This window comes from Malaclemys terrapin, chromosome 7, assembly GCF_027887155.1.
Source record: "Malaclemys terrapin pileata isolate rMalTer1 chromosome 7, rMalTer1.hap1, whole genome shotgun sequence".
NCBI classification, from domain to species: domain Eukaryota; kingdom Metazoa; phylum Chordata; order Testudines; family Emydidae; genus Malaclemys; species Malaclemys terrapin.
Genome location: NC_071511.1, coordinates 1,244,552 through 1,270,059, shown reverse-complemented (window position 1 = coordinate 1,270,059; position 25,508 = coordinate 1,244,552). Strand labels below are relative to the sequence as shown.

The 25,508-nt window shown below is 64.0% G+C and overlaps 1 protein-coding gene across 4 annotated transcripts in view; it reads right to left on the bottom strand.

Annotated features, from left to right (window-relative positions):
* USP19 (ubiquitin specific peptidase 19) overlaps positions 1–22,811 on the bottom strand; it is a 31,328-nt gene extending 8,517 nt beyond the window's left edge. The window contains exons 1-25 of one of the 4 annotated variants that reach the window (XM_054034456.1): positions 22,720–22,811; positions 18,430–18,707; positions 14,752–14,880; positions 13,620–13,753; positions 12,922–13,296; positions 11,939–12,188; positions 11,487–11,643; positions 11,317–11,388; positions 10,639–10,754; positions 10,079–10,293; positions 9,181–9,382; positions 8,962–9,095; positions 6,399–6,557; positions 6,213–6,323; positions 5,799–5,909; positions 5,515–5,616; positions 5,123–5,263; positions 4,122–4,240; positions 3,884–4,021; positions 3,238–3,557; positions 2,440–2,550; positions 1,701–1,917; positions 1,272–1,424; positions 562–725; positions 300–478 (exon numbers count right to left, since the gene is read on the bottom strand). In XM_054034456.1, the coding sequence (XP_053890431.1) occupies positions 300–478; positions 562–725; positions 1,272–1,424; positions 1,701–1,917; positions 2,440–2,550; positions 3,238–3,557; positions 3,884–4,021; positions 4,122–4,240; positions 5,123–5,263; positions 5,515–5,616; positions 5,799–5,909; positions 6,213–6,323; positions 6,399–6,557; positions 8,962–9,095; positions 9,181–9,382; positions 10,079–10,293; positions 10,639–10,754; positions 11,317–11,388; positions 11,487–11,643; positions 11,939–12,188; positions 12,922–13,296; positions 13,620–13,753; positions 14,752–14,880; positions 18,430–18,571 (3,951 nt within the window). In that variant the 5' untranslated portion in view covers positions 18,572–18,707; positions 22,720–22,811. Of the gene's footprint in view, positions 1–299; positions 479–561; positions 726–1,271; positions 1,425–1,700; positions 1,918–2,439; positions 2,551–3,237; positions 3,558–3,883; positions 4,022–4,121; positions 4,241–5,122; positions 5,264–5,514; positions 5,617–5,798; positions 5,910–6,212; positions 6,324–6,398; positions 6,558–8,961; positions 9,096–9,180; positions 9,383–10,078; positions 10,294–10,638; positions 10,755–11,316; positions 11,389–11,486; positions 11,644–11,938; positions 12,189–12,921; positions 13,297–13,619; positions 13,754–14,751; positions 14,881–18,429; positions 18,708–22,719 lie in introns of those variants that run through there. The other 3 variants (XM_054034457.1, XM_054034455.1, XM_054034453.1) reach the window with 3 other exon arrangements.
* Positions 22,812–25,508: the final 2,697 nt, after the last annotated feature.

Sequence of the window (25,508 nt, the reverse complement as noted above, 5' to 3'; positions counted from 1 at the left end):
TCCCCGCAGTGCAGCCCTGAGGAAGGAAGGGCCCTGCTGCCCCCTCGCCTGCCCCACCCCTCAGGATCCCCAGCTCCTCTCACGACGCGGCTTCACTCGTCCCGGACCCCTTGGACCATGGTGCCTGCCCACTGGCACCCCACGCCGAGCCCCAGCCTGTGGCTGCACCCCCCATTCTCCCTCAAAGCCCGGCTGTCTTCACCACAGCCTCCCGCTGGGCGAGCGGCTGCCCGGAGCCCCAGCAGACGGGCAGGCGACCCGCACTGCTCCAGCCAGCACACAGGAACCACAGCTCTCACCTGGCTGGCGGCTGGCTCGGCGGCGGCAGCCATGTCTGGCCGGTGCTCCGGGGGGCGCCCCTGCGGGGGTCTCTCCACGGGAGAGTTCCGCCGGCGGTAGAAGAGGACGTACGCGTATCTCGTCACCACCTGACTCTCGTCCACGGTGGTCACCGTGCTGTCGTCGAAGAGCCTCCAGCCTGTGGGGAGAGGAGAGCGGGGTCAGCGCCCGGCCCGCACAGCTCCGGCCTGGACAGGGCGCAGCCCCAGCCCGGCTCCTCACCCACGTCGCTGCGCTGGCTGTTCTTGTCGCTGGGCAGCCGGGCGTAGGCCGTGTAGTGCCCGCCAATCATCCCGCCGTAGTGATTGATTACCGCATACAGGTCGTACATGGGCTGCTGCTGCTCCTCCTTCTGCCCAATGCAGAACTTGCTCAAGTCCAGGCTCCTGGGGAGACAAGGGAACCATGAGCCGCCGCTCCTGTCCCCGGCCTGCCAGCTCCCGGCCCGCCCCCAGTCCGCCCTCCGCCTCTGGCCCGCCAACCCCCGGCCCACCCCAGCCTGCCTTCTGCCTCTGACCAGGCCCCCAGCCTGCCAACCCCCAGCCCGCCCAAGCCTCAGTGCTCCTGGGGGGACAAGGGAACCATGAGCCGCCTCTCCTGTCCCCGGCCTGCCCCCGCCTCTGGCCCCCCCAGCTCGGCCCCTAGCCCGCCCAAGCCTCAACGCTCCTGGGGCGACAAGGGAACCATGAGCCGCCGCTCCTGTCCCTGGCCTGCCCCCGCCTCCGGCCCCCCAGCTCGGCCCCCAGCCCACCCAAGCCTCAATGCTCCTGGGGAGACAAGGGAACCATGAGCCCCTGCTCCGGTCCCCGGCCTGCCCCCAGCTCGGCCCCCGGCCCGCCCAAGCCTGGGTGCTCCTGGGGAGGCGGGGTCTGGGGCTGAGCAGGGGAAGTGCCCGGGGCCAGAGGCCCCAGGGCTGGGCGTGGCCGGCTCACCGGACCGGGAACTCCACCATGTCGTTGATCTTGTCCCTCCAGATGAAGCTGCGGAAGGAGAAGCGCTTGAGCTGAATGATGAGTACGTTGGGCAGGCGCCACAGCAGGAGCTGCTTGGAGGCCTCGCGATGCTGCTTGCACTTGGGGCAGTACCTGGGGAGGCACGGCCGGTTACGCTGCAGCTGGGCCCCCCGACCCTCCCCAGAGAGCCCCTGGGGGGTGCCTGGACGCCTCCCCCCGCCAGCGGAGCTGTGAGCGAAGGGGTGGCCAGCAGCACAGCCCCACGGCATGTGGAGTCACTGCCCTCCCCACGCTGCTGCCCCAGCCGGAGCCCCTGGGGGAGACGCTGCCCACGGCTCAGAGCCCGTCACCAGCCTCCCCCGCCCCAGGGCAAGCAGGGACCCCGCAGCAAAGCCGGCCCCTCCTCACCACGCTTCCTCGGGCGCCAGCACTTCCGGCTTAGTGAAGAGGTTGAGGCACTGGCCCAGTGTGAAGTGGCCGGCCCTGGCTGCCTCGCTGGCCGAGCCCGGGTCCTCCACGCACTCCAGCTCCTTGGACTCCACCAGCACAAACTCCTTGAGGCGCTCGTTGTTCTTCCACACCAGGGCCAGGGAGCAGTCGTCCGTCAGCTCCAGCGGGGCATCGCCTGCAACGGCCAGGGGCTCAGACACCAGCCCCTTGCTCCCTTCCCCCCGCGCCCCAGGGCCCAACCAGTGGCGGGGAAGGGGGAGAGCTGACCTGGCATCAGGCTCTCCTCCCCCCGGCTGGAAATTAGCCACGGCTGGCTGCCAGCCAGAGCTGCCCCAGGGAAGGGAGGGGCCGCCAGCCCAGCTGGGCTCCCAGTCAAACCCGTGCAGCCTGGCTGTGCCCAGGACCCAGGTGCCATGGGGTGCATATGGCCTCAGGGCCTGCAGCCGGGGCAGAACCTGAAGAGTGCGTGCCAGCCGGGACAAGAACCAAGGCATCCGGGCTGCAGCTCTGTGTTTCCTCCCCCGTGCATGGGTGCTGACCTCTGCCCTGTGGACGGGAGCTCCGCCCCGCCTGCGCTGGGGGCTCAAGGAGCGCACTGTTAACCAGCCAACAGGCGGGGTGAGGGCACCTCCGGGGAGGTTCCCCAGCCGAACAGCCCAGGCCAGCTGGTTAGCGGGGCTGTGAGGGCCGGGCTCACCTTTCTCCTCCAGCTTTTGCTCTCGGCTGGCTCCGTCGATCTTGTTGATGTAGAACTGGGTGGTGTGGGCACTGAGCGTGTCGGGCGCATGCTGGTATCCGGGGATGGCAGCTGGGGACAGGCAAAGGCAGCCACTCAGGGAGTGCCCAGCGGCAGGGCCCCCTTGCTGCAGGAGCCTCTGCGGGCACACGGGGCACTTCCAGGGGGCTGTCTGGAGGGGAGCAGTTCTGCCAACCTGGGGGGACTGTGGGTACCAAGCGCTCCTTCCGCCAGGGCAGATCATCACCGCCATTGCCTGGTGGGCCAGGCTGGGGAGCTGGGTTAGGAGGCGTTTCCCTTTGCTCCCAGGCTGTCCTGCGGCAGGGTCGAGTGACAGGTGGTTGGGGCAGAGCAGCGGGATGGGAAGGCGAGGGGCTCTGCCGGCAGTGCTGCCTGACGTCCGCCCTGGCAGACAGGATGCCCTGGGCGCAGGGCCGGCTCCAGGCACCAGCTCACCAAGCAGGTGCTTGGGGCGGCCACTTCGGAGAGGGGCGGCAGCTGTTCGGTGGACGGTCCCTCACTCCTGCTCGGAGCAAAGGACCTCCCACCAAATTGCCGCCACAGATCGCGATCGCGGCTTTTTTTGTTTGGCTGCTTGGGGCGGCCAAAACCCTGGAGCCGGCCCTGCCTGGGGAGCTCTGGGGCGTCCCCTCGCACGGAGCCGGCGAGCCCGGGCACTGGAGGGGCTGGCGGGGTTGCGCTGGCCAGTGCCAGGAAGGCAGTGGGGCCGGGGATGCCGAGCAGCCCTAGGGCTCCTACCTTCAGGCTTGGGGCCTCGCTCGTAGGACGGCTCCTTCTCCCAGGAGCCCTCGCCCTGCGCCTCCAGGGAGCGCTCAGAGCAGCCCGAAGCCGAGCTGAGCGTGGAACTCCTGGGCACTGCGCTGGCCTCCCCCAGCTCCGGGTGCAGCTCTGGGGCAGATAGCTGGGGCTCCGGCCGGTGAGGGGCCCTGTCCCCATCCCCCGCCTCTGGGGCAGGGGCGGCAGCCGCACAGCTACTCCTCACAGGCAGGTCCAGCTTCTCAGGGAGCAGGGGCTGCGGGCCCAGCTGGAAAGGAGGCTGGAACACGCTGACCGAGTACCTTGCGGAGGGAAGAGCCGTCAGAGCCGGGGCCGCAAAAGGCGCCTGCGAACAGAGCAGCCGAGCCCAGAAGAGCACACGCACAGCTCGCTCCAGGCCGAGCCCCGGAAGGTGCCGGAGCCCCCCTCCGCGAGCACGGAGAGCCCTTTGAGCAGATTGTCAGCCGGAGACGCCAATGGCCACACAGACCCCCGCGCTTCGGAGGCTGCCCCTCCCCTCCCCCACCTCTCTGCCAGGGAGAGTTCAGTGAGCGGCCTGGCCCAAGAACCTGGTGCAGAGGCGACTGTGCGGGGAGCTGCCCAGCCGGTGCCCCCGCGGTGCCCTTACCTCGCGTAGCCCTCCAGGAGCTGGGCCAGGCGGGAGTAGGTGAGGCGCGACTCCGGCACACTGATGAGGAAGGGGAAGCCGATGTTCTCGGGGCGGCACAGGGCTTTGTGATCTGGCCAGTGCGTTTTCTGACACCCCCTGTAACACACAGACCAGTGGGTCTCTCGAGGGCCCTGCCCCCAGACAAGCCAGTGCCCCCACCCCCTGCCCGCCCCTCTGGCCGCATGCGCCAACTCACACATTGCAGTAGCCCACTCGGTAGCACCTAGTGCAGCGCTTCAGCTTCTCGTCTTCTGACTGCTGCTTCTTCTGGCAGGCCGCGCACTTGCTGATGGGGATGCTGGGCACCTGGGGACGCTGAGGGAGAAGATTACCCAGCGGCATGCTGGCACACAGGGCAGGATCCTTGCAGCACCGTCCCCGCGGTGTGGGCCAGGGAGGTGACAGGTCCCAGCATACACTGCGGCCCCCGCCCAGCCCTGGGGAACCACAGACTGGGAGGTGTAGTGCAGGGCTTCTCACAACAGGTTTTGGTGGCCTCAGAGTGTGGGTACCAACTTTTACTGGGGGCTGCACTGACACTTTCCCCTAAAAGACTTCATAAACTTTAGGAAAACAATCACTGTGCACATCTACGCGTCCAAATCATGGCAAGGCATTTCTGTCAGGTTCTTGCAGACTCAGTAATAAAAACAACGCACCGGTGAGGTGTATCTACTCTGACTGGACCGGAACAGAACAAACACAGAAACGGGGTTCGGCACGTTCTTTTGCCTGTTTGGCAAGAGGTGGCTGTCTGTCCCACAGTTCTGAAGTAAAGTTAAAAACGGGATACCTGCATGTTTGTTAATATCACGTTCACAGCAAGCCCCTGGACAAAGGAAGCCCTGGAGGAGGAGATGGGGGCTGGGCTGGTGCCTGAGCCCCACAGAAGGTGGGGGGAGCTCACCTTGCTCCTCCCCCCAGATGGTTTCTCCTCAGAGGCTACTCAGGACACCAACCCCGGACGGGCTGCTGCTTTGTGCCCCTCCCGCCCCATCACTGCCCAGGAGAAAGGCCGCTGGCGGCTGCTCTTGAGAAGTGGGGGTGCTGCGTGAGGAGCAGCCCTTGGGCTCACAGCAAGCCCCATCCTCTGGGCAAGTGATCCCTTTAGTCGGGCAGCTGGGCATTGGCCTTGTCCTCCCAGCTGGCACTGCCCAGAGCCTGCGGCAGAAGGGACCAGTCCCCCAGCCTACGTACCTGCTGGACCTGCAGCACCACCACCTGCTCCTTGGCCAGCTCCGGGGACAGCACCTCGAAGCAGAGGAGCAAGTCTGTGGGGGAGACTGTGTCCAGCGACTGGGACGGCGGGAACATGCGGTGGAAGCGGTTCTTGATCACCTGCCGGGGAAGCAACGGAGTGAGGCTCTGTCCGCAGGCTGCCTGGCCCACCTGCTGGCATACGGGCCGGCCCTCCCCTCTCGGTGCCCCTTGGAGGGGACGCCCTGGCTCCCGAGCATGCGGAGAGGTCTGCGCTCCCCCGGCCACACCGCCAGGCTCCAGCTGCCCCGTGTGCACCAGGGCAGCCCCAAAGCTCTGCGGGGCGGGGGACTGGACAGACGGTGGCCTGAGCCAACCCCCGCTGCACTCACCTCTGCCAAGCGCAGGTTCTCTGGCTTCACGCGCATGCTGTGGGCCACCGAGTCCAGCACCTCCGCAGCGCTGGAGTTCTCCTTGCTGATGCTGATGAGGAACTGCCGAGGAGAGAGGGCCGTCAGCCAGGTCACGCCCGGCCCCGCTCGCCTCCCTCCCACGAGCCCAGCCGGGAGCCGCGGCACCTCGGTTAACGGTGGGCTCCCGGAAAGGGCCCCCGAGAGAGCCCCCAGCATCCCAGCTGGCCAGGAGCGAAGCCGCATGGCAGGAGGGCTTGTCTTACCTTGACAGGTTTCTTGTGCGGCTCCTTAGCAAAGTAATAGACAGTCAGCACCTTCTGCTTCTGGGGCAGGGGCACCGGCAGGTAGAGGAAGGGGTCAAACGTGATGGATACCTGCAGTGCACAGGACAGAACAATCAGCCCGGGGCAGAGCCCCCGGGGCCCTGGGCTGGAAGGCTCAGATGGCCAGGGGCGGAGGAGCAGGCAGAGGCCCTGGGGTCAGAGGAAGTGGCGACAGCCGGGCACTGGGGCGGGAGGAGGAGTGATGGAGGAGCCCCCGGGTACCCCTGCTGGCATGGCAGGCCTCCAGCGTGGCTGAGGGAGCAGGCACCGTGGCCGGCCCGGTGACCCTGCAGCGAGCAGGCTGTGTCCACTGCCCCACAGACAGACGCCTGCTGGCTGGGCCCCGGCCCCTACCTTGGCGCACACCGGGCACACCAGCTTGGACTTGTACTGGCCCTGAAAGAGGTCCACAATGAAGGAGTCGTTCCTCATCTTGTGCCGCTGCCAGGCCTCCTCTGCCACCACCTGAGGGGAGGGGAGAGGTCAGCGTCTGGCCCCGCTGGCCAAGGCAGCGCCCACCCCCTGGGCGGCTGCACTCACCTCGTCGGGCCGCCCGTCCGAGTCCACCGTCTCCGTGTAGGGCTTGTTCTGGATGCGGTTCAGGTCCTCGTGCAGGCCATCGAGAAGAAAGGCCATGAACTCCTGGGCGTCGTGCTGGGCGTAGCCCGTGAACTGGCTGGCTTTGCTGGCCACGATTGCCTGTGGGCAGGAACGGTGACGAGCGCTGGCCCCTCAGCACCACCAGGCTGGCTAGAGCTGCCAGCGCCAGTTCTGTGCCCGGGCTCAGGGCTACCCCAGGACGCAGCAGAGCAGTCCAGGGCCAGAGGGAAAGCCCAGTGGCAGCCCCAGCTAGCCGGGCATTCCTGGATCCTGAGATCCCCAGGCCAGCAGGGACCATCGTGATCCCCATGTCTGGCCCTGTGCCCAGCGAGGCAGAGACCTGCCCCCTGGAGCCCCTCGAGCAGAGCTGTTGGCAAACACCCACTCCCCACTGAACCATGGCCAGGGATGGAGAATCCCCCACGGGCCCTGCCCCAGGAAACCCTCCCCGTCCAAACTCGCCTCATTCCCTGTCTGCCTGGCAGCAGCTTCCAGCCCCAGGGCCGGGTTCCCCTTCGCTGCCGGAGCCAACAGCCCATCGCCCATGATCTGTTCCCGTGGGGCAGGGACAGGCTGGGCTCCCTCGCCCCGGGCTGGCTCGTGGGATGCTTACCAGACTGAGCCCCTCGCCCCTGTGACTGCAAGGCAGGTTTCTAACCCTTTCATCATCTCCTGGCTCTGCTCTGAGCCCTCTGCCATTTATCAATGTCCTCCTGGCCTTGCGGGCACAGAACTGGACCCAGGATTCCCGCAGTGGTCACACCCAGGCCAAGTCCAGAGGTAACAGAACCTCCCCCTACTCCAGCTCGAGGTTCCTTTAGTTACACAGCCCAGGACGCATTAGCTCTACTGGCCACAGGGTCACGGGGGAGCTCACGTAAAGCTGATTGTCCCCCATGACCCCAAGTCCTTTGCAGAGTCGCGGTTTCCTGGGACAGAGCCCCCCAGTGGCCGACACTGTTCCCAGCTGGAGACATTTACGTTTAGCTGTATTAAAACCTGTCGTTTGCTTGTGCCCCATTTACCAAGCGACCCAGATCGCTTTGGAGCACTGACCTGCTGTCACGTTACTGATTTGAACTGGGACCATATAGAACATGGCTGCAACCAAAGTCCTGTAGTGGCACCAAATCTTGCATAAAGGGGGTCAAATGAGGTGTCTAAGACAAGGTTATGGTTTGCTGGTTATGATTATGCTGTCTATATGTGTGTATCAATTTTGTAGTTGAAGTTATGAATATTGGCTCTACATTGTCTGTATTTCAAACTTATGCTATGCTTCTGGGTGACATCCCAGACAAACTGGTGTTAGCTCTGCCTAGCCTGCTTGATGGCCCATTAAGGACCATCAGCTATACAATTGACCCATGGAGAGAAGGCAAATACGCCTTGTAACTCAGCAAAGTATGCAGGGACTGGCCCATGTGACTCCAGACTCCATTTTGCTGTAATTTTCCACAGTAAGGACAAAGAGGTGTTCTTACACCTGGAAAAGACTATAAAAGGCTGATGCCTCATCTCCATCTTGTCTTCAATCCTGCTTCATACCTCTGGAGAGGCTTTGTTACAAACAGAAGCTCTGAACAAAGGACTGAGGACCCATCCCAGCTGGGGATGTATTCCAGAGACCTGATTTGAACCTGCAGTTTATTTCATCACTACTACAAGCCTGAACCAAAAACTGTGCCATTACTGTATGGAATTGATTCCATTTAACCAATTCTAGCTCTCATCTCTATCTTTTTTCCTTTTATGAATAAACTTTTAGATGTTAGATTCTAAAGGATTGGCAACAGCGTGATTTGTGGGTAAGATCTGATTTGCACATTGACCTGGGTTTGGGGCTTGATCCTTTGGGATCAGGAGAACCTTTTTTCTTTTACTGGGGTATTGGTTTTCATAACCATTTGTCCCCATAACGAGTGGCACTGGTGGGGATACTGGGAAACTGGAGTGTCTAAGGGAATTGCTTGTGTGACTTGTGGTTAGCCAGTGGGGTGAGACCAAAGTCCTCTTAGTCTGGCTGGTTTGGTTTGCCTTAGAGGTAGAAAAACCCCAGCCTAGGGCTGTAACTGCCCTGTTTTAAGTGATTTGTCCTGAACTGGCACTCTCAGTTGGGTCCCACCAGAACTGCATCATTACACCTGCCCTCTGCATTACTTATCACTCCCCCAATTTTCGGGCCATCGGCAAACTTCATCCGTGATGATTTGAGGTTTTCTTGCAGGTCACCGATAAAAATGTTACCTAGCGAAGGGCCAAGAACCGTTCCCAGCAGGCCCCACTGGGGAACACCTGCCCGTAGACTCCCCAGCTACAGAGAGTTGGAGCCCTGCCTTTTCGCATGGCCTTGCAGCATTCTCCATCTATTACTGCCCTCAGCCGCCAAACCGGCCCCCACCGCAAAGAGGGAACCCCAGCTAGTCTGACGGTCCATTTCCCGGGAGCCCCTCTGAACTGGCACTAGGCTGTGACCCCACCAAGCCTGGGGCTCCCTCCTCACCTTCAGCTTGGAGGGCTGGAAGGCGTGGTGGGTGCCCTTCCAGAGCGCCCGCAGGAGCACAGCGAAGCCGATGGCCAGGCGCCCTCCCGTGCCCAGCGGGTTGGTGTAGTTGATCTCAGCCTCGAAGGAGCGATCTGCAGGAGACACGCAGGACAGGGTGAGCCGGGTCCCTCACAGCAGCACCCCAGCCCCAGGGCACAGCCACCGCCCCCCACTCACCGTGGAAATAGTCCCGCAGCTCCCGCGTGTTGGACAGGGACTGAATGACGCTGTTCATGAAGCAGGTGTTCCCCAGATTCACCAGCCCCGTGAAGCCCGGCAGACACACCTTCTTCTTCTCCTCCTCCTCCTCGTCCTCCTCCACGCTCTCGCTGCTCACCGGGCTGTGCGTCATTGGCGGCACCATGCACATCGGCTTGGGCTGCCACGGCCGAGGGAGAGAGGGACAGGTCTGAGCGGGGGCCCCTCGCTGCAAGGAGCTCGGCTGGAGCAGGCCGGAGCAGTTGGGAGCTCCTCCCACAGCCAGCGCCCTGCTCCGCCCCCCCCCAGTGCTCCCTGCTGGGAGCTCCCCCCACAGCCAGCACCCTGCCCCGCCCCCCCAGTGCCCCCTGCTGGGAGCTCCCCCCACAGCCAGCGCCCTGCTCCGCCCCCCCCAGTGCCCCCTGCTGGGAGCTCCCCCCACAGCCAGCGCCCTGCCCCGCCCCCACAGCGCCCCCTGCTGGCAGTTCCCCCCACACCCAGCGCCCTGCCCCCACAGCACCCCCTGCTGGGAGCTCCCCCCACAGCCAGCGCCCTGCCCCACCCCCACAGCACCCCCTGCTGGCAGTTCCCCCCACAGCCAGCGCCCTGCCCCCACAGCGCCCCCTGCTGGGAGCCCCCCAGCCAGCACCCTGCCCCGCCCCCACAGCGCCCCCTGCTGGCAGTGCCCTGCCCTGCCCCCACAGCGCCTTGCAGGCAGGAACAATTCCTTTCCGAGCGGAAGGTGCTGTGGGAGGGTCTGCAGGTGCCGGGAGCTGTGCCCTCCCCTCAGCGCTGGCAGTGAAGGGGCTGAGTGCATCACTCTGGTGTCTGGGCCCTCGCAAATCTCGCCTGCTCACGCCAGCGTGAAAGTGCTCACCGAGGGGACATGCGGTTCCTGCTTCACTGTGACGTGCTCTGTGGCCGTCCGGGCCGTGACGCCCTCCAAGCCACCGTCCTCTGCTCTGGGCTTCTCCTTCTCCCCTGCCCGAACCTCCTCCTTACTGGACAGGGGGTGCTGGTTACTGCCCGGCTGGCTCTTATCCAGAGGGGTAGGGGCTGTTGGCATGGCAACCTTCGCACCACCCACTGCACCTTAAAAAGGGGGACAGGTGGGCTTGCGGTTAGCAGCGGTGTGGGCATGGGCAGAGCAGCTCACGCTCCCATCCCCAAGCTCTCCCCCGCCCCCAAAGCCGGCAGGGCCCTCCCACGCCTGAGCTCCTCTGCCCCCAAAGCCTGCAGGCCACCCCCCCACGCCCGGGCCCCGCTCCCAAAGCCTGGAGGACCCCCAGGCTCCCCTGGCCCCATACCCAAGCTCCCTCCCCCAGCCTGCGCTGTACGTGGGCAACGTCTGCCCTCCCCTATCAGAGACGGGAACTGAGCTCCCCCTGGGCGGGGGGCATGCGTAGAGCTAAGGCGAGGGGAAGCCAAGGAGCAGACCTCGTGCAGCTGGGGCTTCCAGCCCCCCCCAGCGCTGGCTGTGGCGTTTCTTCAGGCAGATGTTGATGCGGGAGACGGTGAAGTTGTACGTGCACTGATCCGGCTCAATGAGGTTCCTGGGGACAGGAGAGCAGGCTCAGGGCTGGCAGACATGAGGCAGGGCCCTCGCTGGGCTCCGATGCAGCTGGGACCTCTTGCAGGGTAGGGGGTCGGCAGCGTGGAAGCGCTCTGGGCTGGGCCAGCCTCCTGCCAGCGCAACACCACTGATCCGCCCAGCCTCGTGCGTCGGAGGGGTGGGGGGTCTGGTGTGTTGTGTCCAGCATGGTCTAGGCTCTGCCTGGTCCCCTGGCTCCCCAACCTGGGAGCGCACGCCAGGCAGCTTGCACCTCGGCGGAGGGCAGCACGTACCAGGGCAGCAAGCGCAGCCAGCCGGGCGCTGTCTGCCCTGCCGGCCCTGCTTCGGATCAGCGCAGACGGAGCTGCCTTGCGCAGTGCCATCCGGGGCAGGAGCTCTCTGCCCCTTGACGCCCAAAGGGGCATTGCTTGCACAAGGCCAGGGGCAGTGGGGATGGACCACAAGAGTCCCGCCCCAGTCCTGTGCTCCTGCCACGAGGCCGATCTGTGCCTGCCTGGAGGAGACCAGGAGCAGCAGGGTACTGCGGGGCCAGCGCCTGGTACCTGAGTTTCACCTGCCACCTAAACACCGTGTGGGGGCCGCAGCTGGGGTGCAGTCGCAGGAAGTTGACGTCACTGCAAGGAGAGGAGAAGGTGATCAGAGGGCACGTGGGGGAGCACCTGGCATGCTGCAGCCCCCGCAGGGCGCGGCCAGGCCCGGCGCTGGGCAGTACCTGGTCCGGAACACCAGCGTGAAGTCCTGCTCCCGGAACAGCACCTTGGAGGTCTCCCTGTGGATCTCCTTCACGTAGACGTGCACCACCACTGAATCACTCCCCTTCTCGTAGGAGTCGTTCTTCACCAAGCTCAGGCTCACGATGGGCTCTGGCTCTAGGACAGGACAAGGCCAGGTGGGGTGCGAGGCAGCTGTGCCCTGGGAGCCCCCCGCCACCAGCGCCGCAGGCAGACGGGCCCCAGGACTGACAGGAGCCTGCCTGAGTCAGCTCTGTGGGCTGCTCTGGGCCCAGGCTCCCGTTCGCTGAGACGGCAGCACCGCCCCCCAGGGAGCCAGGCGCCCTTGGTTCCCACGCCGCCGGCCGGCAAGGAACAGAGCAGGCTCCCAATAACCGGAGGGGCCTGGGGAGCCACGGCCTAGTGCTCTGGTTCCCTCCCCCTCTACACTTACCATCCGCTGCTGCTTCCAGGGCAACATCCTCTTTGGACCAGTCTCTCTTCTCAGCGTCTCGGCCCAGCGGAGGAGGGGTGGGGGCCAGGGTGGCCTCAGGGCCATCACCAAGGGCTGGCGGGCACTGGGAGGCGGCCGGCTGCAGGGGTCTCTTCTCCAGGCAGGGCGCCATGTGCTGGGGAAAGCTCTCCGAAGGGGCAGCGAGCGGCTGCATCCCCACAAGCACGGGCTCCTTCTGCAGCTCTTCGGCCTTCACGTGCAGAGGGGGAAGGTGAGACATGGGGGGTCCCCCTGGAGCTGGGGCCGGCCCCCCTCCAGCCATAGCTCTGCTCTAAGGCCCTGAATGGCCAGGCTCCCAGCTCGGCCCTAGCCCCTGCCAAGCGAGGGGAACCCCCTCCGTTCCCCACCTGCCCTGCCCCCCCGCGCAGGGTTTCCTGGGGCGCAGAAGGGACCCTGGGCTGAGCTGCCAAGGGCCAGAGTGCTGCGCCAGGAGCGGGGGAGGAGTTCTGCTCCTGCTGTGCAGGCACCTTCCCTCTGCCCAGAGACCAGAGCCAGGTGGATGCTGGGCTCTGGAGTTCCTGAGCCCCAGGGTGCGAGCCTGGTAAGCCAGCCAGCCAACAGACTGCTGTGATCCAGCCCCTCACAGCCCCCACCCCAGGGTGCGAGCCTGGTAAGCCAGCCAGCAAACAGACTGCTGTGATCCAGCTCCTCACGGCCCCCACCCCAGGGCACCCACCCCAGCCCAGACGGAGAACCTGAGCTGGGGGCTCAAGCGAGCAGCCCAACATCTGAGGCTGTGGCAGGGCCGGGCCTGCCCGCTTCCACGCCCCAGCCCAGCCTGCAGGGGAGCTCCAAGGAGCACCGCTGGGAGACTGGGACCCCCGGCCTCACCCTGAACGAGGGGTTCCCGACCCCGGGAGAGGGGATGGGGCAGGACAACGCCTGTGATGGGGGCAGCAGGCTCCCCAGTGCCCCCCGCTTACCTTCACCAGAGGCGGGGTCAGGTCCGTGGCAGCATCGCCGTGGGCTGCTCGGCCGTTCTGCCGGCTGCCCCCTCTCCCGCTGGGTCCCTTGCCAGGCTCCAAGCCCCCAGGGACCCCGGTATTTGGCTCCTCCTCCATCAGAGCCACCTTGAGGTACCCGGCCCGCTTGGCACTGGGCCCGCTTTGCAGCCTGGGGCTGGCCGGGCTCTTCCCTTCTGGGGCCTCGCCCCTCCCTGGAGCTCGCTTCGAGTTCGGGAACTCCCGCTTGCTCCTCGCCGGCTCCTCGGGGGCGGCCTGTGCAGGCGGGGGCTGCTCCTTCCCGTTCTGGCTCATGGCCCCCTTGGCTAGCTCCTTGGATCCGTCCTTCCGCTTCTTCTGGGAAAGGTAACGGGGCCCGTTGGGACGGCTATGCAGCCGGGGCCCTGGGCCGAACGGGGCCCTCCCCCAGCCATGGGCACGGACCCCGCGAGCAGCAAGGCGGGTGCAGCTCCACGCCATTGGCAGAGGCATGGCTAGCCTCCCACCGCCCCGGGCCAAGGCAGCGGCAGCCAGACCCTCCGTCCAGCGGGACGCTCAGACGCCCGCAGTGCCCACCATCCTCTCCCCAGCCCCAGGGAGCTCAGCTCCCTCTCCCCTCATCTCCAGCGGGCCCTGCAGCGGGTTCAGGGGGGCGTGGCCAGGGCCTGCCACGGCCTTACCAGGAGCGAAGCCCAGGTGTGCAGGGGGATCTTCTTCTGAAGCACCAGCTGCAGGAAGTTGCCCTTCTTGCCCTGGACTTTGCTGCAGGAGCTCTCAATCTCCCCGTAGAACTGCCCACTCCACTGGCGGCCATCTGTGGGCACAAATGGGGCCCTCACAGCTGGGGCAGGCACAGGCAGGCTGCTGCAGCGCGAAGGGACTCTGCTCAGCGGGGCCCCGGGCCTCCAAAGGGGGCTCCGGACAGAGCTCAGGCCTTCAGCGCCTCCTGCCAGGGACTCTGCCAAAGGTGCTGCAGCAGCGAGTCGGCTCCCCTTTGCCGCCGGCCGGCCCAGCGCTGCCTTTGCAGAGGGGCTGCGTGGCTCTCACCCCGACAGTCCATCTCCACGTTGCCTGCTCCCCCGCAGCCCTGACAGCGTCTGCCACTGCCATGCATGGGGGGAATTCCAGCCGCTGGGCTGCACCATCTTCCGACAGTGCCGTATGCCGCCTCTGGTCACGCTCCGCAACGTGCTTCCCTGGGTCTGAGGGGCCTACAACTCACCATTCTCTGCCAGCCTGCTGCTAAGCCCAGCACCACTTCTTCCCTTCGGGATCATACCCCAAATCTCCCTGTTCAGCTGCTTCCTTTCTGGCTGGGGACGCGTGGGGAGGGGCCCCAGACCCACTCAAGGTTTCAGCTCTTTGTTTGGGACTAGCCTAGAGGGTCTGTCATCTCCTGTGCAGAGAGGGTGTCCCCGACAGGCCAGGCAGGTACCAGGAACTAGTCTCCATTAGGCCCTGACCCAACCCGCGTGGCTACAGAAGGGCTCTGCTGAGAGCTGCCTCTCCCGTCAGCGCGCTCCAGCTAGCTGTTCCCAGCGGCACCCTCTAGGCTGGTGGCTCCGGGGCAGGCCAGAGGGGGTTGGGTCTGCAGGGAGCACAGAGTATGTGGCTCAGCTCCACACACTGCTCTGGGTTACCTAGGCTATCTAGGGCTTTCTTCTTGCCCCCCACCCCTTTTGCCCTGCTTGGTACTGCGTGCTCTGGTTAGCAGAGGACACAGGCCCAGCGCAGCCACGTTAGCCGGTGACGGGGCGTTCCGCGCGCCTGTCTCCAGGCGCCAGCAATGAGCCTGCCTGGAGCGGCTGTTACCTGGCAGCCTGACCACGCAGTCGGTGTCTGTGAACGCAGCATCCACCTCCTCCAACTTCAGGGCCCCGCTGCCCAAGTTCAGCTTCACAATGACCTCGTCAGCGTTCTGCTTCCAGTCCAGCAGCAGGTCTGCAACAGCAGAGGGACAGCGTCACTCCCGGCCCAAACGGCAGCTCTGGCTCCGGGGAGCAAAGAGGCACTCAGCACGCTCCAGGAAGGGGTTAGTGGGAGCCCCTGGGGAAGGGGGCGAGAACGGGCGCAGCTGGGAAGCCCCAGGGGCACAGGGCCAGGCAGAGTGGCTACGGCCCCGCCCCAGGGGCACAGCGCCCCGAGCGAGCTGCTCCATTTCGTAGCGGCGCGGTGCCCAGGCGGGCTCGCACTGCAGCTGGAGGTGGCTCTGAGCCCCTGATTAGCAGTCCCAGGCAGCGCATGCCAGCTGCACAGTGCTCGCTCCCCAGGAGGGCCAGGCCGGGGGCTGTGCTGGAGAGCGCGGTACAGCAGGTCTGCCCGGCTCCCGCAGGCTCTGTGTGTGGCTGTCACAGCTGAGCCAGGCCTGCTGGTGTCCCTGCACAGGAGCCCAGCTAGAGCAGAGCGAGGCAGCGCTGGAGCAGGACCTGCGAGGGCAGGGGCCTGAGCTCCCTGAGCCGAGACCAGGCACGGGAGCTAGCGCACTCCTGCCGGGGGAGCAGCTGCACACAGGATCAGTCTGCAGCTCAACACTGGTACCAGGGCTGACCCAGGAACACCAATGTACATGGCAGAGGGGCATTGCTGGCACATGATGGCATATATCACATTGATAGATAATCAGGTGAACGAGCCCCTGATGGTATGGCTGATGTGATTAGGTCCTATGATGATGTCACTTGAATAGATATGTGGACAGAGTTGGCATCGGGCTTTGTTACAAGGATAGGTTCCTGGGTCAGGAACATTGGCCAAACCGGACAGTCTCTCCGCAAAAGAATTAATGGACACAAATCTGACTCAGGAATCATAATACTCAAAAACCAGTGGGAGAACACTTTAACCTGTCTGGTCATTCAGTGACAGACCTGCAGGTGGCTATATTACAACAGAAAAACTTCAAAAACAGACTCCAATGAGAGACTGCTGAGCTGGAATTGATATGTAAACTAGACACAATCAACTCAGGATTGAATAAGGACTGGAAATGGCTGAGCCTTTACAAACATTGAATCTATCTCCCCTTGTAAGTAGTCTCACACTTCTTATCAAACTGTCTGTACTGGGCTATCTTGATTATCACTTCAAAAGTTTTTTTTCTCTTACTTAATTGGCCCTCAGAGTTGGTAGGACATGCTCTCTGTATGTGTGTATATATAGCTCCTCAACGTATGTTCCATTCTATATGCATCCGAAGAAGTGGGCTGTAGTCCACGAAAGCTTATGCTCTAAGAAATTTGTTAGTCTCTAAGGTGCCACAAGTACTCCTGTTCTTTTTGCGGATACAGACTAACACGGCTGCTACTCTGAAACTAATCATTTTTATTGCCCTCTGCTGGACTCTCTTCAATTTATCAACATCCTTCTTGTAGTGTGGGGCCCCAAACTGGACGCAATATTCCAGATGCGGCCTCACCAATGCCAACTAGAGGGGAATGATCACGTCCCTCGATCTGCTGGCAATGCTCCTACTAATACAGCCCAATATGCCGTTAGCCTTCTTGGCAACAAGAGCACACTGCTGACTCTTCCCACCTAGGCACAGACTCTGAGCACGTCTTCTCTGAAGGGCTGCCCTCTAACTCGCCCTGCAAGGCAGCTCTCTCACTCCTCCAACCAGCTCGCCTCTGAACTGCTGATGAAACAGCCCTTTCCAAGCCTGGACCCAGCAATGGACAGTATTCGAGTGGTGGTCTCACCACTGCCATTCAACTCCCTGCTCCACTGAACATTCCCCACTTCGGACACCGCATGGCACGCTGAGCACCTGCTCGCTGACTTTCCTCCATGACCCCCGTGTCAGTCCCCGCCCCCCACACCCTGTACGGTCACCTGCAGCCCTCGCTGCTCCCCGCAGGGCCCTGCTGCACTCAGAGGTCTGATGGGGCGCAGCGTCCAAGTGACTCAGGGTGCGTTCTAGCCGTGCCAAGCTTAGTGGCGCCTGCAAGCGCTCTCAGCGGGGATATTAGTTTTGCTTCCAGGCCCAAGACAGCTAGCAAATGGGGCAGGGAATTGTGAGCATTCCCCATTCCCTCTGGAGACCCCAGCAAGCCAGCCGCTAGCCCGCCCCAGTGATTTCAGAGAGAGCTTCCCCAGCAGACCCCGGACTGAGAGTGCTTCTAAGATGACGCTCCAGCCACCTTGGGACCCTGTCTGTGACAGTCACAGCCCCTTGCTGTGCCAGGCCCCTGCAGGGGTGAGGAGAAGGAGCTCTCCATTCAGAGAGGTGCAAGTCCTGTAGGCCCCGCTGATGCATGGGGGGCCCCAGCTCCAGTGAAGTTGCTGGACATGCAGTGCAGTGCAGCACAGAAAGCACACCGGCTGCTGAGGAACCATAGACATACCGGGGAAGGGATACGGGGATCCCCATTGGTGATCTCAGCCTGGTTGCGATGGAGCTGGGGGAGATAACTACCGCCATGGTAATGAGCGACCCATTGCTCAGTCAGAGTGAATGCTGCACCACCACCAAACCGCTAGTGCCACATGCTCAGGGCATGCTGGGACGCCGGTAAGTCTGGCCCACCCAGGCACTCGGTACTAGAGGAGGGTATTTGCTGGCATTGGGAAAGGCCAAGGAGAGGATGCACACACACTGCCTGTGCGAGGGGTCCCCTGGGGGCACACAGCTGCCAGCACAGCTCTAGGCAATACTGGGGAGAGGAGGAGGATTCCCACGGGGCAGAGCTCCCTGCCGCCCCCCGCGTGGCTTTGGCAGGAGGGGTTATCCTAGTGATTTACTGTGCGAATCCCAGCGCGGCTGCACCGCGGGAACAACGCACCATAACCCGCCAGGCCCAGACCTGAAGTGCCATGTCAGCGTGTCCCCTGCAGAGGGGTCAGGCTGGCTGCTCTGCGCACTCGACTGCTCTGCTGTTTCCTGGCCAGTACCGGTGGGCCTGCACTCGGTGCAGCTGCAGATTCTTGGACATTTGGCAGCCTTAGGGCTTGTCTACATAGGGAGCTATTCCAGGAGAGCCAGTCCGCTTTCCTTCCCATACTGTAGGTACGCTGCATTGGGGGTGCAGGGTCAGCGCAGGCGATCCCGGGCTAGACAGGCCCCGGGTCTGACCCAGCATGGAGCGAGTCACCTCCCAGCAGAGCACCTGGCCTCACCTGACCGGATCCCGTAGCAACACTCAGTGCAGGTGAGGGGAAGCTAAGCCTGCTTCCGACGCAGCCCAAGCAGGTAAGCAGTTCGCCCCCGCGAAGGCCATCCCTAGGAATCTGCTGCTACAAGAGGGGCGGCCAAGGCAAGGCCCAGCTCCAAGCCTCAGGGGGTTGGCTCGCTCAGAGACAGGTTCCAGCTGCGCCCACACATGGCGCCAAGTGGCAGCTGGAAAAGCAGATGAAGGATTCAGAGACTTGTGCCCAGAGGAGCATGTTACATGGGCGAGTGGAAGTGCTTAGTCGAATTTGCTTATCCTACAGCAGACGGCTGCAGGGAGAGCGGAGAGGTGGAGCAGTGGGACAGCCGCACCTGGGCCCTACCTTTCTTAGGGTCGCTGCCAGGGGGTCTCTCGCCTTCCTTGCTCTCCTGGTTGGCTCGGTCCTTCTGCTTCTTCTTGTTGGTTGCATCCTCCAGCCCCCGGGACGCTCTCCTCTGGCCTGGGGCACTGGCGCTGCTGGACATTTTCAGCCGTTTGGACGAGACAAACGGCCCGCCGGGGTCAGCGATGGAGTCTGGGTCAGGGGTTCGACGCTTTCTTCCTGGCCCAGCTATCTTGGCGACGCTCTGTGGGCAAACTCTCTGGCAAGGAACAAGTGACCTAGGGAGACAAGAGCGCACAAGTGAGCGGAGGTGGCAGTGGGGCTAGCCGGAGAAGGGCCTGGGCAACAGGTTCTGAGTCAGGCTCATGACAGAGGCCCTGTGACCTTAAAGCCCAGCCAGGCCTAAAGGATGCCAGGGTACTCCCCAGAACAGCGTGCCAGAGTGCCTGGCCTGGCTCCAAGAACCCAGGACCCAAGAGCTGACTTCCAGCTGACTCAGAGGTGCTGAAAAAGTCGCATTCCAGGCTAGGCTCTCAGGGCATCACCACCAATGGAGAGCAGGACCCCCTGCCGACTTTACCCACCCCCAGGTGGGGGTTTTACCTGCCCCCGAAGCGACAGGGCTGCCTGGGCTGGGCAGAGCGATGGAGACAGTCAGCGGTGACGCCTGCCCAGGGCAATGCAAGCAGGCTGGCCAGAGGATGGCTTATCCTCACCAAGGCTCGGATGTACAAAATGCCCCATGCTCTTCAGACCCCGAGTAACAAAGTCTAACTCAGCTGCTTGATGCCAGAGAACGTGGGCCTGTCAGTGCTCCTGAGAGGAGCTAGCGGGTTCTGCTGCACGGGTGTGCAAAGTCTGTCAAGCCCGGGGAGCAGGCGTAACGCTGCCTGGCCCCCCCATGGGAATAATGGTCCCCAAAGAAGCCTGCCAGAGCGCCGGCTAGGCGCTCAGTTGTCTCCGGAGGTGAGCGCTGTTACTTCAGTACTCCCATGGGGGCTTAGCGGCCCCGCCTGGCACATGGCCATGGTGGCAGGAGTGGCCATTTAAAAGTAAACTGGCTCCACAAGTACTGGGGGCTGATGCCTGAAAACAGCAAAGGAAGGAAGGAATCGTTCTGCTCCTGGGCCGGATGGAAGCCGCTCGCTCCAGCAAGAGCCAGTCTCTTTCGCCCCTTCTGCAGCCCATGCACAGAGAGCCTGCCCACCCCAGGCACACCCTGCTTAGTTACGGCAGTGAGCAGCGACTGGGTGCGCTGACAAGACACCTCGGCCAGCGTACACAGCCCGCCCCGGGCAGCAGACTCCCTGCCCGCCGTCTGTACTTGGCTGAGGTCACCCTGGCTCTCCGGGCTCTGGCCGCCAGACCCTGATTTCACTTTCACTCTCCAGCCCTGAGCACAGGCCCACTCCAGGGACAGGCTGTCAGGAGCAGGTTCAGCTCCAGTGCCCGGGGGGGGAGAGCAGCAGCCCCTGAGAACAGCTGCCACCGCCAGTGGAGCAGCGAGCTGCTGGTCACTCCTGGCACACACGCCTGGTTACACACATGTACACAGCCCTGTCAGGGAGCCCAATCTCGGCGGTAAATACAAAAAGGCTGCAGGCTTCCTACTGCCCAGCTAGTGACCGGGGCACTCGTGCTCTAGAAATGCCTAGGCCACCAAGTGCTGACTCCAGGTGACACCTCCACACATTGCCAAACGGCGCTCCTCCCCGGCTCTAACCCAAGGACACCCCCACCCTCCCAGCTGCCCAGGCACAGACTTTGGCCATCTTCAGAAGCCCTGACCCAGGGAGAGGAAGGGATGCAGAACTGGGCAGCTAATGGTGGAGTGAGGTGCACTGCCAGGTCCATGCCCAAGCCGCTCCCAGCCAGAAGATACTGCCTCCAGGCAGTGCCTGCACAGGTTACTTTAACACTCTAACCCGGCTGCCTGAGAGGGAGTTTGCACGTGGTTGCGGCAGGTAGCAATGCTGGGAGTCCCACTGCAACCCCATGGCAGCTGGAACCGCTCTGAACAAGGCCCGTCTACACTACAGCACCTAGCGCTGGGCTCAGCAGTGGTTTTTGGCAGTTTTCCTCGTGTGGCCAAGGTCTGCATGTGAAAAATCCAGAAGGAGCAGGACTGGGTCCCAGCCAAGTGACCAGTCCGTTGCATTCCCCTCCTGCGGGGCAGATGGCCACCCGGCCCGGGAGCATCCCCAGCAGCTCAGGAGGGAAGAGGCAAGAAAGCGCAGCAAGGCCCATACCCCCACGTGAGGACTGGCACTTGCACCCTCACATTCGTCTAAGCAGTGCAGCAGGTTTGGCAGTTTATTATGTGCACGTTTGGCTTCATTTCAATGGCACGTAAGTCACCAAGCCACCCCTTCAGCGAGGGTGCTCCCAGGGAGCTCCGAGCGTGCACGCAGACCTGCAGGGAGTTACGCCGGGTCTGCTTGTCGGGAGCAGGTCTATGGGGAGGGCAGCGCAACACCCAGCTCCGTGCCTGCCTCTCCCACTTGCTCAGCGTGTTCGCTTTGCTGCCTGCCTGGAAGACCCCTGGACAATGGAACATGCACCTTTGGGGCCTGGGCCTGACCCCTAGCTTCTAGGATCCTTTTCAGACACACCTTGGCGCGATGCCAGCCCCCTTTGCTCCATTTCTGTACACTGGCATTTATGGACCGTAGGGATAAGTGCCTTAGACACACCTATGAGGTAGGAAGCTCAGACTGGAATTGCCTCCTAGCAGTAGCTGAAAACCCCACATCCAAGTCCCTTCAAGCTGGACCCAAGAAAGCCCTGGAGAACGAGCTGTGGGGAGCACCAGGGAAGAGGGAAGGACTAGGCGAGCCAACAGGTCTCTTCTATGACTCCGCCACCAGAACGCCATGCCCCCGCCTGCGGACACGGGCTCCCCCAGGTCACAGCAGGCACCACACCCCTTGGGGACACAGGCCTTGCTCTTCAGTTGGCTGTAGCTGACAGAACTCTCCAACTAAGACCCCTCTAGGCCCCCCACTGCTTCGGACTTGTTCAGCCCGCAGGGGGCTGCCTGACTGCTCTGACCTAATGCCCTCGGGCCCAGACAGCCCGCCATGCCGTGTTCCTCAGTCCCCATCTCCGGCCGCTCCTCCCAGGTCTGGATTTGGACGTAGCCGAGACGGCTGCTCCTCCCCTTGCCAATCACTTTCGCTCTCCTCTCTCCACTGACTGCTGGCTGCTGCCTGTTGCGATTAGAGCCAAGGAGGTTACCCTCACGGGTGGGCAAAGCCCGCTGGCTCTGCGTCCTGCTTCTGCCACCGCTGCAGATGGCCCAGAGCCGGGCCCAGGGGCTCCTGCTTTCCTCGGCGCTTCAAGCACAGGCACTATTGGTACAACCGAGGAACAGGCAGCTCCCCGTAAGGGCGCAGCCACATGCGCTGTTGGGGTGTCCGCACCACCCCCGTGCCCCTTGCCAGCCACGTCTGGACCCCGAGCAAAGCCCTGACAGGCGAGCGCGGGGACCAAGGCTCCAGGCAGGCAGCCAGGCCGCCCCCGTCTCACCCGCTGCGCAGGGGCCGGAACAGGCTCCGAGACGGGCCAGCAGCTGCCCGGGCCCCCAGACCCGGGCGCAGGAGCGGGCCCAGCGCAGCGGCTGCCAGGGCCGGAGACAGGAGCAGCGCCGGGGGGTGGGGAGGGGAGCCCTTCGGGGGCAACACAACTCTCCCAGCACTGCCCGCCCCCCCCCCCACGGAGACCTGCCCCCCCCCGCAGCACTGCCCGCCCCCCCCACGGAGACCTGCCCCCCCCCGCAGCACTGCCCGCCCCCCCCCCACGGAGACCTGCCCCCCCCCGCAGCACTGCCCGCCCCCCCCCACGGAGACCTGCCCCCCCCCGCAGCACTGCCCGCCCCCCCCCCACGGAGACCTGCCCCCCCCCGTAGCACTGCCCGCCCCCCCCCCACGGAGACCTGCCCCCCCCCGTAGCAGTGCCCGCCCCCCCCCCACGGAGACCTGCCCCCCCCCGTAGCAGTGCCCGCCCCCCCCCCACGGAGACCTGCCCCCCCCCGCAGCACTGCCCGCCCCCCCCACGGAGACCTGCCCCCCCCCCCGCAGCACTGCCCGCCCCCCCCACGGAGACCTGCCCCCCCCCCGCAGCACTGCCCGCCCCCCCCACGGAGACCTGCTCCCCCCCGCAGCACTGCCGGCCCCCCTCCGCGGATACCCAACCCCCCCGCAGCACTACCAACCCACCCCGCCGAGATCTGCCCCCCCCCGCAGCAGTTTCCGACCCCCCCCCCACGGAGCCCGGCCCCCCCGCGCTCACCCCCCGCCCGGCGGCTCCGCGGGTTGTTTTGTTTCGAGCCGAAGTTCCGCGCGGGCGGACGCAGCAGGAGACAGGCCCGAGCCCGTGACGCACTTCCGGAAGCCGGGTCTCGGCTCCACGTGACAGAGGAGCGAGGTGACATGACGACAGCGGGGCCGGCCCCGGAAGTGACGCCATCATAATAAAGTTCCCGTGACGTCATCACGGTGACAGCGCCGTCCCCATGACTACAGCGGGGGCGATGCCCAGCGGGGGCGGGGCCCGTGAGGTCAGGGGGGGCCGGGGGGCGGTGCCCGTGGGGCGCTGCCGAGACGTGCGGCTGCTCCCCGAGCTGCTGGCGGCCTGCGGGGGGAAGGGGGGTCTGGGCAGCGCCAGGGGAGACCCGCTGTTCTCGCTCTGACACCCTGGGAGCCTGCCCTGCCCCCCCCGGTCCCCAGCCCGTGGGGCCGGCCGGCTGGGCCATCTGGCTCTCCAGCCCCCGGCTACAGCCCAGCGCGGTGTGTTCAGCCAGAGCTCCGGCTGTAGCAGGGGGTGGGGGCGTGCCTCAGTTTCCCTGGGCACTGTGTCCAGCTCCGTGCTGCGTGTCCCTGGGCCGGCGCCTGGCAGAGTTGGCAAGAGGCTGCGGCTGGAATCCGTGCCAGTGGAGAATGCGGAGGCCCCGCCGGCCGGGACGTTACCGCTGCACGACGGGACAGCCAATGCCCTGTAGGGCGCAGAGGGCACAGGACCAGCCGGTCCCAGCCTCACTGCAGGGATAGAACAGGTCCCCACAGAGAGCGAGAGGATGTGGGGCGCAGCAGAGCTGGGCAGCTTGGGCCTGGGTTCGCTCCGCTCTGGCTCTGCCTTCGGCAGACCCTTCCCATGCTGCCTGGGGGATCACAGGTGACCCACTGAATGCTCCTGGCCCTGCCCCTGCAGCTCCCCTTGCTCCTGCCCAGGGGAAAGCCCTGTGCGGCAGGCTGATGGCGGTGAACGCACTGGCGGGAGCCCTGGGAGAACCGGGGAGGGCTGGCACCTGCAGGCTCTGTCCAGGTGTCGGCCAGGCTATGGGGCCTGGCCTCGTGGAATGGTGGGGCTGGAGGGGCCAGCACGCTGCAGGTCAGCTGGTTGAAAGCCCAGGCAATGCACACAGCCTGTGACTCCCTGACCCACAGACCCGGAACCACCCGATGGACCATCCCCACTCGGCTACAGCAGCCACTGCCTGAGGCTGCAGAGAGAGGTGCGAAAGTCCCACCCTGTCTATGGGGCAGGACTCCTTCCTGAGCCCAGCTGGGGTCGTGCCCTGGAGTCCGAGGACAGCGAGCGGCACAAGAATTCCTGCTGGAAAATCCCTGCGTCCTGGGCCCTTGCAGCAGACAGCTGGTGTTCAGGGCCGGGCATGCTGCTCCCTGCCCTGTGCCCACAGCCCAAGCGCCAGCCACTCGAGCGCAGGGCCTGGCAGTCGGCAGCACGTACTGGGAGGAGCCAGGCAGGCGGAGTCTGCCGATAAAAGGGCTCTGGGGAAGTTCAGCTCAGGCCCCAGAGTAGTCCCGGAGCACTGAACCCCTAACCCAGAGTTTCCAGCTCAGACCCGCTCCCACGGCGTCGTTAGGGCAGGCTAGAGGCTGCCAAGGTGCCATGCCCTGAAGTCAGGGGAGATGAACCCAGTCAAGGGCCAAGGGGTCCCCCCCAAAGCCGAGCAGTGAATGTGCTAATGCGACTCCTACAGGGAACCAGAGTGGTTAACCGCGGGAAGAGCGGAGGGCTAACCACTGACAGTGGGTTTGGCATATGTGATACTAGCCCCCGGGGCAGGTCCCTGGCAGCTGAGGAAGCAGGGGCAATTCCTGTCAGCCAGCGACACGACTTGGAAATGTGACATGCTAGTGTGTCATGCTGAGGTCATGCAGGCACATCAGAGAGAGTGTGTGTGTGTGTGGGCGCGCGCTCCCACCTGAGCGGCTGCAGTAGCTGTGGGATGGGGAAGGGTTCTCAGCTCCTCACCAAGCTCTCACAGCGCGAGGTGTGCAGGGCAATGCAGCAGGCAGCAGGGTGAGTGCATCTTTTAGACGACTTCCCTGGGCTCAGAACGACACACTAGTGAGAGCAGGGCTGCCAGGAGAACCTGCCTCGTGAGCGGAGACTCAAAGAGCTTGGCTTGTTTAGCCTGACAAACGCAGGCGAAGGGAGAGCTGATCGCTGGGTATAAATCCAGCCGAGGGGTAACACCAGGCAGGGAGAGGAGTTAGTTCAGTTAAGGGAAAGTCTCGGCTGGAAATTAGGAGAGGGTTTCTAGCCATCTGTGACGAAGTGGGGATGTTCTTAATGTTTTCTCTGAATACTGTGTGGGTGCCTCAGTTTCCCCTGTGCCTTTCTTAAGTATCTAGGTGGTGGGATAAGGGGGTGTGATTACTGCAGAGTCTTAGAGGGCCAGTGTGATGCTGTCTGCACAGAGAATGGCCGACACCCTGTCTCCTGATGGCCTGGGCCCTGCCCCTGGCAAGGTGCCAGCTGAAGGTGTGGGAAAACAAAGAGATCAGGTGACCTCCTGGCCCGGGGAAAGAGACAAAGGCCAGAGGAGGGGCTGAAGGGAGTCTCAGTTTGGAGCTGGCTGGGGAAATGGAGGGAGGGCCCCTCCCCCCGAAGGACCTGACTGAGGGGTCCTGTTGTCTGTACCTACAAGCTCTGTTTTGGACTGTGTTCCTGTCGTCTAATAAACCTGCTGTGTTACCGGCTGGCTGAGAGTCACGGTGAATCGCAGGAAGTGGGGGGTGCAGGGCCCTGACTCCCCCACACTCCGTGACACC